Genomic DNA, 11793 nt, shown 5'->3' with positions numbered 1-11793 from the left:
TTTATTGGGAAAAATGTTCCTACGTATCTGAATAAATTAACGTTCTAATGCTCGTAGGACGTTATAAATAAATCATTACATGTTGTAGCGGTGAAAACATCGATTTTATTACTAATGTAATAAAACGAGTCGATTTCATACTAACTCAAGGGACCCGGAAAGATAAGGAGAGTCGGCGATCGCTTACAGAAGTCAGCGTCGATTACCACAATGGAGCTTGTGAAATACCACCGACTATGATAAGATATGTTTTAGGGATGTGCTTAGTTTTTATGTGATAGGTACTTGTTTATCGATAAATCTCTAGTAGGTACTCGTAGTACTCTTAAATATTAAAGTCTACTTTGTTGATTTCACTTTTAATTACAATTATGAATTAATTCATTGCTCCTTTAACAGACACGTACGCCTTATAAGCATATTTATGGGCGTTAATTTATACGACGCACATATAAGGGTGGGGGACATCGATAAACACTCGTCCCAGCACTAGTTATTTGCATGTTCATCTTGTATCAGCGGTGTTATCTTCAATGAAGCAGTTATCTGTGCCATAGGCCGCTTCCCGGAGAAATGCACTTTTGTATAGCAAATGGATATTTAATTTTAATTTTACACGACGGTTACATGTTTCGTCCCTTGTTTCTTTTATTACAAATTGGCAGAAGCATTGTGTTATAAATGATAATATTGGAGATGATATAATATTTCCAGCCACGTAAAGCGCCGTTTCCTTGACATTTGTTAATTTTTTTTGTTTTTCCTTCAATGGCTATCAATTCCCTTTCGGAATAACATGAAAATAATTGTCTTGAATATTTCCTAAGTATTTTCACACGCATGACATCACGCTGCGGTCGTGAGCCGCTATCGAACGATCTCTCGACGACGCTCGTACTGATGAGGTACAACCTTCCCGCGCCGAATGATTTAAACGTTGCATCTGTTTATAGCCTTTATTGGTTTATTCTTATTTATCAATTTCCTGAAATTCCTTTATTATTAATATGGCGTGTTGAATTGAATTGGTAAGTGCTAATTTTAAGTGAATTAGATCTGTTAGGTATTTAAAATCAGCGACGTGGGATCGATATTTAAAACGTGGGCGCTGTGAGAGTGTAGGCGAGTACAATTCGCGGCGGCTTAATCCCATTCATAAAAGTTTAATTGGGCCTAATGTAGATTTGTCATAAGACTATTGATTTTGCCTACGTGTACCAAAAATGCAAATTAATTATATTAGCTGTGAAATTTGAGTAAATTAATACTACGATTCGCTTTGCTGTTCACCCACTGGATGCCTATACATTCAATGTCATGTGGCATGTGTTAAATCGTGTTTGCTTGCTTGTTGACCGCGAAGTGCAAAAGATAGGCGTGGGCTACTCCTAATGTGATACTTCCGCTGTGTATACTAGAGGAATGTTGTTGTTGTTTGGGTATTTTTAGATAATAAGTGTATAACTCTTAATATTTATGTAGCCTGATTACTATTACAATATAATTTACGCTAATGCATTGAATTGAATCTTGGAATTCCATTCATAATGATTACCAGCGTAAGATAATCTCCGTAGTTATGGCAAATTGCGTCTTACTCGCGATTATCCAGATGGCAATATATATTTTCTTAACAAAGCGTTGATGTATGTGTGAATGCAATTGCAATTTACTCGTGCAAGATAAATCAGGTGTCATTTATTAACCACAAGTGGAACAAATTGTGGTCTAGCTCGTATTGAATTAATGAAAGGTGCCATGATGTGCCCTTGACATAACAATAGCATCTAACGCGTTATTTACATCAGTGCGTTGCCGAGACAATGTAGCTCAATTGAAGGGATTTTAATTTGTAGTTCAACAAAACTCTACCGAAATTCTATAATAAAGGTCGAATTACGAAATTTTAATAAATGTAACTATTATTAAGAATGTCTTGAGAAAACAGGTTTCGCCAAAACTAGAATATAGACATTTGGGAAAACTGGTTTTTGTTGACGTAATTAATAGCACTGTCCCGGTTTTGTAATAATTATTTAATTTAGAATGATTTAAAACATATAAACAGACGTGTGCACATCTTAAAATGTGTATTAAATAATATGACAACGTCAATATTTACCAGCCTATTGTGAGAAGTGAAATAACTGAAAAGGCACGTACGTTAATAGTACTCAGTACTTTAATTTAAAACTTACAATATAAATTCTCAATCGGTTGCTCAACGCCGCAGCCGTAATTAACCTTTGATGCGGACTGTATGAAAGAAAGTTAATTTAAGATGCACAAATACAATCTATCTTGTATGTTTGTGTCGAATGTACTCGCCCGGAGTTGTTCGGGAGCTTATTCAGGCCGAGATGAGAGCAAGAAACGTTAACGCATCGTGCCTTGATAAGACATAAATCAATGGGCCATATCGGCTGTTTGGACATCGTGTATTGTCGCTATACGAAACAGGGACTCAATTTAATCGATCGCTAATAAATTATGTTCATTGGTTTTGTTGTAAATTGAAGTAACAAGCTTATAAGACGGGACAATACTGAATGACATGTCTCGAGCACTTTAAAGTAAATTAGTTGATAACAAGTACTAAGAGAAGGTCAATTCACAATAGTGAAGTTTGAAAGGAAAGCAATTTATTTTGTTTAAGTATATTTTAAGTTTTTCTAAGTCACATCGTCTTTAATATCTATCGCCTGTATTAGAGTAGATGTAGAAGCGTTCCTGCTGTTTCGAATGCATCATTTATTTGGTCTTCAAACGTAACCGCAGGTTCAACGATCTCTTCACACATGTTACGCTACAAGTGCACATTGTCCAGTCAACCCTAATTTGCAAAGCTGACGTCATCTCTCCCGTACGAAAAGTGGGCAACATTTGTTTTTGATTACATTCCAATTAAAAGAAACTAAAAGTATATATTTTCTAAACTTATAACGTATGATAAATGACATAGTTTGCCTTACCTTTGTTTTAATTTCTTCTGAGTTGAGCATTTCGCTTATTTTTCACATTTCGTTTAATTCCCGTATATAAATTACACGTTCAATTAACAGCCAAACTGTTTGCTGTAACAGTTATAATTAAAGGTTACCATTTCCGCTATATTCACGTTATTTATCTAACGTTTTTTTTTATACTGGTCACGTGCTAATAAATAAACATTCATTGTATATCCCATCCAAACAGAACGAGCCAAATTTGTATAAACCTGTTATGAAGTACTCTCAAATGTTCGGAACACACTTGGAGTAATTTTTTTTAAGTTCTTTTATTTCCTCTAATATTTGGTGTGCAATTGAGATGGCGTCAAATAGCCGCGAGTTTTCTATTGACCGTCGTCATGGTTTTTGACAGAAATAATAATTATATTCGTAACACATTTTACACGACATCAAATATATTCTGAGCAGGTTGAATAAAATATTATTAATTATCCCTGTCTTCTGCTACTATTTAAACAATTATTTTTTAAATAAATTACCTACAAAAAATACTTGCATACATACTTCAAATAGTTCCAAATTAAACATTGTTTCTAAGGTACCAACGGCCTGTAGCTATCAATCAGCCAATAACACCGTACGGACAACAAAATACGTAACATATCGTAAACATTCATTTAATTATCACCCTTATTGAGTTTCGAGGAAAGATTACATTTGAATGCTACAGTATTTAGATGGTTTACCAGGATCAATTAGCAACAAGTGGTCCCGAGTTGGGGCCAATTCATTCAATGCGAAGTAGCTCAATTGAGTTCAGATTGATGAGGTCCTGAAAATAATCGTATTTATTAAAATCGTCACTTAAAATAAAGCTGTCTATAATAATCATTTATTCATATAAACGATGGGTCAGGCTGTTCAGAAATTGTTCAAAATTAATGTCTGCGATTATTTGATATTACAATTTCTTCAGTATAACTTATTGTAACACGTCAGACGAAGAATAAAAATGTGTTCATATCGTTAATTTTTTACAATGTACAGTAACGTAAACATTGTTCGCGTGTGGTTTATACGAATTGGAACAGTAACGTTGACTTATATTACTCAAATGCTTGATTTGAAAACGTTAAAATCTGTTCTAGCAGCGAGAAGACTTACCTTACAGCTCATACGAATGAGATAACACCAACTAGATACAATATTCAAAAATACAGACAATAATAACTTCTATTAAGTTTTATAAACCTTGCTAATTATATATAGGATAAAAGAAAATATATATGTACATAAATTTTGTAAAGGAAGTAATTTGTTAAGGCAGCCGGAACCATATTTTTTTAGATCTGTTGAACCAAAAAATAGACACGATTTTTACTTAATTATCCATGGAATGAAGGGTGGGACCCTAAATTATATTTGGCATCATATGATTCTAGTTTCAAATCGATTGACTTAAAACTCAAAATTGATTATCAATTTTCGCCCACCTTTAAAAAGTTTTGATTTACATGTCTTTGCGTGAACACAATGTTGTCCTAAAGTAACTTTTCGTTGCTGTATTAAATCGATATTATGTTGTTGTAATATTAAAAACTGTACCAAGTGAAGTTTAAATTATTTTTGCGGCCAAGTTACTCTCCACTAATTGGCAATTGACACACTAAGATATATCGTAACGAGTTGAAAGATGAAGTCTTTTGGGAATTCTTAAGATGAAGAGAATTTTGAAAATTTGATATTCTAAAATCGTATTCCCGGCTTGTAAGGAAGAATTTATTGCCTAGTTAGTTAAGAGTTTAAATTCAGAAATTTAATTTAAACGAGATCTTTTTAAACGTTCGTTAACTGTGAGTGTCGTATCTTTAAAAATTAAGTTTAGAAGATACCAACGTAAAGCGATTGACTACAATATCACGAAGATACGTAAAATTAAAAAAGTAAAATAAAATCATTACTACCTTATATAATAAAAAAATTCCGTCTGTCTGTAACTACACGAAAGCGGTGAGTAGCAACCCCCGTTTAGACATTAACATGTTTCATGATTTACCTTATAACATTAAGAAGGGGGCTGAGGACATGTTACACGCGATGAGACCATTGAATAAAATATTAAAAAAACTACATACACCTTCCTTATACAGTACAGTAACAACGCCATCAATTATATTTTATCAGACGTTACGAAAATTGATCTCGGATTTACTTATAATTATCACTTACGTAATTCTGTAATGTCTCAATGGGAGTGAAGGCTATGTACAGGGGTTCAAAGAACTTCTAAAACTATACTAAATATTTTTTCAATAAAAATTCCGTGAACATGGTATAATCGTGTATGTGGTCGTATAAATATATAAATCAGTCAGTCAGACAGAAAAGTTATTTGGATATTATTAATATTCTAATCTTAACGAACCATTATAAATAAAAAACACGCTTTTCATAATGTATATATTGGCCAAAAAATTTAAATATACATAACCGTCACGAAATGCCATCGGTAAATCATATAAAAAAATGTACACACATTCATAACATGCTGTATAAGCAATACCAAAAGTGAACATTTAATTTACCCTGAGATAGCTGCAGGAACAATAAAAGTGACCTATAATTTACCAAGCCAACGTATAAGGCGTCCCATTAAAGTTCGCGATAAAAATCAAGTTAAAGAGCAGCGTCTGCGATCTACAAACATTACACGGACGCTGATTTATTGGTAACGAATTCTTATTTCTCTTTTTTCGGTTACCGTTTAATAGCTACCGTTTAGTGATACTCCTCGTTTTTTTTAATTTGTATGTGATTAATTTAATGAGTTTTATTAAAAGCCTAATTTGTATATTGATTTATTTATATTGTTTTTTTAAACAATAATTAAAGCGAGACGATATAGAAAGTAAATTTTCATTTATTCCATACATACAATTCTGGTAATGAACTAGCGTTTTTCCCCATGACTCATGTCCGTACTAAAGGCGTTTGTAGGGTATTCTTTTACATACTAATCGTGTTATTTCTTGCAAAATTTATTAATAGTAGCTAATGATAGTATGAAGCATAGTTTTAAATTAATCAATGAAATGGCTTCGTTATTCTTTAAAATTAAGGAGATAAATCATTAGACCAGTTTTAATGGCAACAATGGACCACATTCTATTCCTATTAGATCATTTAAGTCGGAGCGTAACGGAATATATTATGTTTACTGATACAGATCAGTTCTTACGACCTTTAATACGAACAATTTTGTTATAACCAAATGTATTTATATATATACAAATATTTTGCACACTAAAGAGTTACTATAAGATTGAAATTAAAATACTCTGTGTACATTTTGGACGTCACTGTTTCGTATTATATTCCAATGCGGTTCAATAATATTTTTTTATTTTTTTTTTAAATAACTGCATATTACTGCCTACATTTTTAACGTTTCCAGCTTTCATTTTTTAACCATTACTATTGCAGTATCAACGTAGACTACGGATGTGGAAACGGTTCGTTTTATTGTGACTATGCCAACTCATGGTAAAGTTGATTTTCAGTGATAACGGAATTAACTTTAAGATTAATTTGTTACAAGAACCGGGATTATGGAGCCAAGACTCCGATAAAATAAATAAACAGATTATTACTATAAAAATAAGAGCTCATTTAAATTTTTAAATCACACATTAAGTCATTCCAATATATTATTTGTTATTTGATGAAATATAAACTTAAACCAATGTTTACCGATAATGGGTCGATTCTAATGATCATGGTAATTCTAGTAATGGGAGACGTCATTAAATGTATGAAGTCACTGTTCGTTTCCGGTGCTAGTTGCGTCTCGATGCATGCATTACGATTTACGACAGATGTGTAGTTTTATAGAGTGTGGTATTTTTTTCTGAAGTTAAAAGATTAAAATTTTCTACTTGATGATCGAGACGAAAAATTGTTGAGTTAGTAAAAAAATAAAATTTCCATGGTTTAATGGTTATGGTAAACACCCATACTGAACTAACATAAAGAGTATAATTTTGTCTTTTCTATATAGTTTTAATATGAAATGTATTTTTGTAATTATTTTCTGCAATAATATTAACACAAGACGTTATCTGCGGGGCTTAGTGAAACGAACTAAGTAATAGTCGTCTTTACTTCTCTATACAAGCTTGTTTTAATAAATTATGTATTTTTTTGCTCTCAGATAACAACATGGATACCGCTCGTCGTCAGATAGACCAGAAGTCCAACCAGTGGTTCGGGGCCACTCTCACCAGCACGGGCCGAAACGGACCCATTGTGGTATGTTGAAACAGATAGAATGTAGTTTTTACTAATCATTACTTTAGTAACTATTGTTAGTCAAATAACTTTCTAATAACAGATCAAAAGTTTCTTTCAAAAATATTTTTGATTATCTGAGCACCCGTGAAATATTTTCATAGCAGAGTAAGCTATAAAATATTAAAATTTTATAAACGCCGACATCTTCTGCCTTATGAGCGAGTCTCTGTTTTCTGTCGCGATGATTCTATCTAGATAACGCCAATATCATAAAAAAGTGTCTCGTCTGTGTAGATGCTGTCTGTCGTCAATTCACGAGCCATCATTCGTACGTTGACGGCGATGAGAACCCCTTAGTTCCGCTTACTTTTCATTTCAATTCAGAATTATATTGAATTAACATTAACCGAGAACTGAGAACACATCACAACTCTGTATAGTTCGAACGTTTTAAATGTTACATAACATCGAATCGTCTTCAGAATTTAAAACTGAATTAATCTCGAAGTCGTTAAATCCCAAATTTCAATACAATATTAAGTATCCGATAATGACACCGACATAAAACATGTCTCACTATCTCCGTGTTTATGGTGTGAGCATAGTCTGTGACCCCATAAAGTGGGATTGTGACCTATAAAGTTTATGGGTTAGCTGCACCCTTCCTGTTACACCCAGCGAGCTGATTTGAGAAATATCAGACAGCTTAAAACAATGGTAAAAGCTTCACTCATCACTCGTCAAACATAATTTATCACGACTTATACATGCATCTATGGATCGTATGTTTAGGAGACAAAAATTATTTTAATAAATATTTTTAGAGAATTTCACCACTGATATCATTTTCCAATTTAAACTTTTTGTCCAGAATTTCGATGATTCTCGACTAAAACGGTTCATTTTATAACATTCATATGAAATTGTTTAATCGAGAACTTATAGCAGCTTTACCTAAAATGGCAGCAATCTAAACCAACTAAAGAAAATTACACGCGGCGTGGGAATTTTATTTAAGCAAAAAACAAAACACGAGCGTCCAATAAAAATAAAACAATGATAAAGTGAGTTCTTAGAGTGGATCCAAGTAATTTGTTATAAACTGTATAAATAAAGGAGCAAAACATCAAGTCGCGACTTATCGTCGTAGCAATTATAAATCAATATACTATTTTTAAAACTTTATTGTCCGTTTCGCCATATATACAGGTGGCTTGGAATTAATATTATTATTATTTATTTCAGCATGTGAATAATGTGTAAAGTAATATCATTCAAATAAAAATGAGTGGGTACATTAATGGTAAGTAACAGATAGATATTAAATATTACAGAAAATATATCATAGAAATACTGTTGATAATTTAAGAATGGTAATATTCAGTATTTTGCATTACAATTTCAGTTAAATCATGTTGAACAAACTGGATCATACTGTGTATATAAAGAGTGTTTGACGAATTCAGAGCACGGCTCGCTTGTAAAAGAATAAAACAGCTAAACAAATTACGCACCAGAGAGGCCCGTTTTTGCACTAATTCGGCATACCTAAATAAAAATTCCATCTCCTCTTCAACTCGACACAAAAACCATTGCCGGTGCGCTTCGGCGAACGTCTGATCCTGGAATGGCGACACAAAAAGTAAACCCTGACGTTATTTGTATGAATAATCACCGGAGCAATCGACGCCATCTTGTATTGTTTGCGATAAAAGTCTATGGTATAATACCACCCCTATTGTTTATATTTCAATGTTATTAAAGTTGTATTATCTTTAGTCCAGTCCGAGTGTAACCTGCCTTACCTATCCTTCTGCCCTAGATAGCAAATCGGTACACAAATAATAAACCTTGTGACCTAATGGTGTGCCAACCCCATAACGAAGGGCATCATTGACCCACTTCTAAATATCAAAGCCTTTCGTAAGAAAATTAATGGTTGACATTATTAATGGTTGGTATCATCATGAAAAATTACGTTTGCGAATAAATAGCCGCAGTGTTTGAACACCCTCTATTTTAAGCCAAATGCCAAAAATATAAACTCTAATATTAAAATAGCTCTATAAAATTTTACTTTAATATATTATGTATTTAAACGTAGGTTGAGTATCAGTTTAACTATTGATAATAAAAAAATTAACTCATGTAGTATACTACAACAACACCGTCTTCTGAATAATGGAATATGTTGTTTTATAAAGGAAGATGCAAAGGAAGTTTGCCTTAAATGGTGTAATTCTTTATCACAGTGTTTTACTTGAAAAGAGTTATTTTCTATTCGTATCCGATCGTGTAGGGTACATTATTACAATTGCAAATAAATTTCCTGCGATAAATCGCAAGATATCGCACCTAACAGCTTGAACCCGACTGCGCATGCGCATGTCAATAAAAATTTAACGTTTTCAAAAATATGGTATTTATATTTGTTGATTCCTTATTAGTATTATATCCTTTTTGCCTCAACGATCATGTATCATATATAAAAAAAGTCAGTAATTTTGTTCGGTATGTAACGTGTGGTGTATTTTCAATAGCTCTGTATATGGCGCTAGGTCTAGGAGATGGTTGCGATATCCAACATGTGGCCAGTGTCCTTATTGTTTGATGCATTTCAATCAACTCGGACTATTGTTTAGTACATATGTACATTCTACAACTTTAATATAATTATATTTACTTACATATATAAAAAATAACCGCCATTACAACGTGGCTTAACAAAAAATTATTTTTTTTACTTAAATTCCTTCAACTTAACATTCCATCGCATTAGTATCCTCCATTTCTTTTAAACTTATCTGGATTCCAACAAATTGCTTTTTAATTTCACAACGGATCGTTTTTAATCTTTTTTAATTTCGGTGTGAAATAATTCGCGGCGGTATCTCGGGGATTGGATACTTAAACAAACAAATTGTCCAGTGATTTGTCAGATGAATTCCTTACTTCTTGCTTCTTCGGCGCACCTAATATGGTCTCGAGCTGTTGACAGCTACGCACGTCCGATTTGGACGGAGCCTTTTATGGCACGTTTCTGTTATTGTCTGCTTTCGGGTTGGATTTCTCGGATATTTTTGCGTTTCTCGATTTTTCGGCATTATTTTAAAGATTACGTTCGCTCACATCGGAGAATGTATTCGGGGAATGTTTGTTATAATGGAATCGATTTAATTTTGAACGGAACCGAAACATATTCTATATATATTTTAGAACCGACGAACACAATTTAAGTATAAATGTTCATTAATAACACGCTATTTAATACTCATTTCATTCACAAAGAATAACATCGAATTGGACACGCGAGCAGAAAAAAAATAATCTATTAGAGCGCGGCGTTCAGCCTCCTTCATTAGTTACAATTCTGTTATTCTATTATTTAATTATAGCCCTTTTGAGTATTAGTTACGGCTGAGTTAATGGAACGGTTTTAACTAAGAACCAATTGATAGGAACATAACAACATTGTAATAGTAATGTTCGTGTAGTTTTTTATAAATAACTACTTCGGTTTGATAATGTTGTATATACAGCGAAGCTAATTTATCAGTTCATAATTCATAATGTGGTTCATAATAAGCGCTCTATTGTGTGGTGTGATCAATAAATGTCATTTCGCGAAGAGGCGTCTGCGCTGAGCTTGTGGGAGATAGACAGGCTGCACAGAAACAATCAAAAAAATCTGTTTTATATTATAAAATGAACAATTACCTTTTCATTAAAGGATGTTCGATATAATTTAATATGTTCAGCAAAGATTTCGAGTAAAATTTCATGGTTTTATATAATCTACATGTACTTTTTGTAGATGTACACTTTCACCTTTCTAGTATTTTATTAAACGTTCTATTAAATATGAATTACTTATAACATAATAAATGACATCTATTCTCTTTAAATATTAATTTAATATAGAAATAATAAAACCTGATAGTTTGTCACGGACCACATCATATATCGGTATTCTAGATTTGGCACAAACAACACATTGCCGGTTATACTCGGACTTCTGAATGCAGTATATTGTGAGATAAAATAGATTGTCCCTTCAACGGTCGGATAAGGCAGCGCTGACAAATTGTGTGCTCCTGTTCGCTTGTTTATGGTTCCGGTGTTGTTGAATAAAATTAAGCGATTATACGACGGAATAAGCATCTCCTAATAGAGACAACCCGCTGTATAAGTTACTTAGTTTTAACTTGCTATTATTATTTTAACTGTCTATAAACGGAAAGTAGGAAAAAAATTATTAGAATGGCAACTTCAAACTTAACAAAGGGTTATTGTGCGCACGCGTCTGTGCCTCGCCCCTCCGTCTAGATAGCGATAAGTAACAAAGAAAGGTGGAGCCGGGCATACCATTAATAAACTATTGATGATATATTAAAAGTAACCGAAGATTTAAACATTTATAGTTACAATATAAAACAGCAATTCATTAAGATAGCGAGAGGAAGTCATGAAGAAAATTATTATGACATTAATGGCCGACAGTACGTCAGAAATCAATAACAGTCAATTACCGGCCAGTCAGTTGTAATATATG

General features: G+C 32.8%; 1 protein-coding gene across 4 annotated transcripts in view; it reads left to right on the top strand.

The window, feature by feature from the left end:
* Positions 1 to 11793, top strand: part of LOC116767731 (integrin alpha-PS2) — a 48925-nt gene that overhangs the window by 16710 nt on the left and 20422 nt on the right. For all 4 annotated transcript variants that reach the window (XM_032658188.2, XM_032658186.2, XM_032658187.2 and 1 more), the window contains exon 3: positions 7162 to 7259. In XM_032658188.2, the coding sequence (XP_032514079.2) occupies positions 7162 to 7259 (98 nt within the window). The remainder of the gene's footprint in view (positions 1 to 7161; positions 7260 to 11793) is intronic.

Source organism: Danaus plexippus, assembly GCF_018135715.1.
Source record: "Danaus plexippus chromosome 9 unlocalized genomic scaffold, MEX_DaPlex mxdp_24, whole genome shotgun sequence".
Classification (NCBI taxonomy): domain Eukaryota; kingdom Metazoa; phylum Arthropoda; class Insecta; order Lepidoptera; family Nymphalidae; genus Danaus; species Danaus plexippus.
The sequence above is the reverse complement of the archived record's forward strand: the minus strand, read 5'-3'. Positions and strand labels throughout refer to the sequence as shown.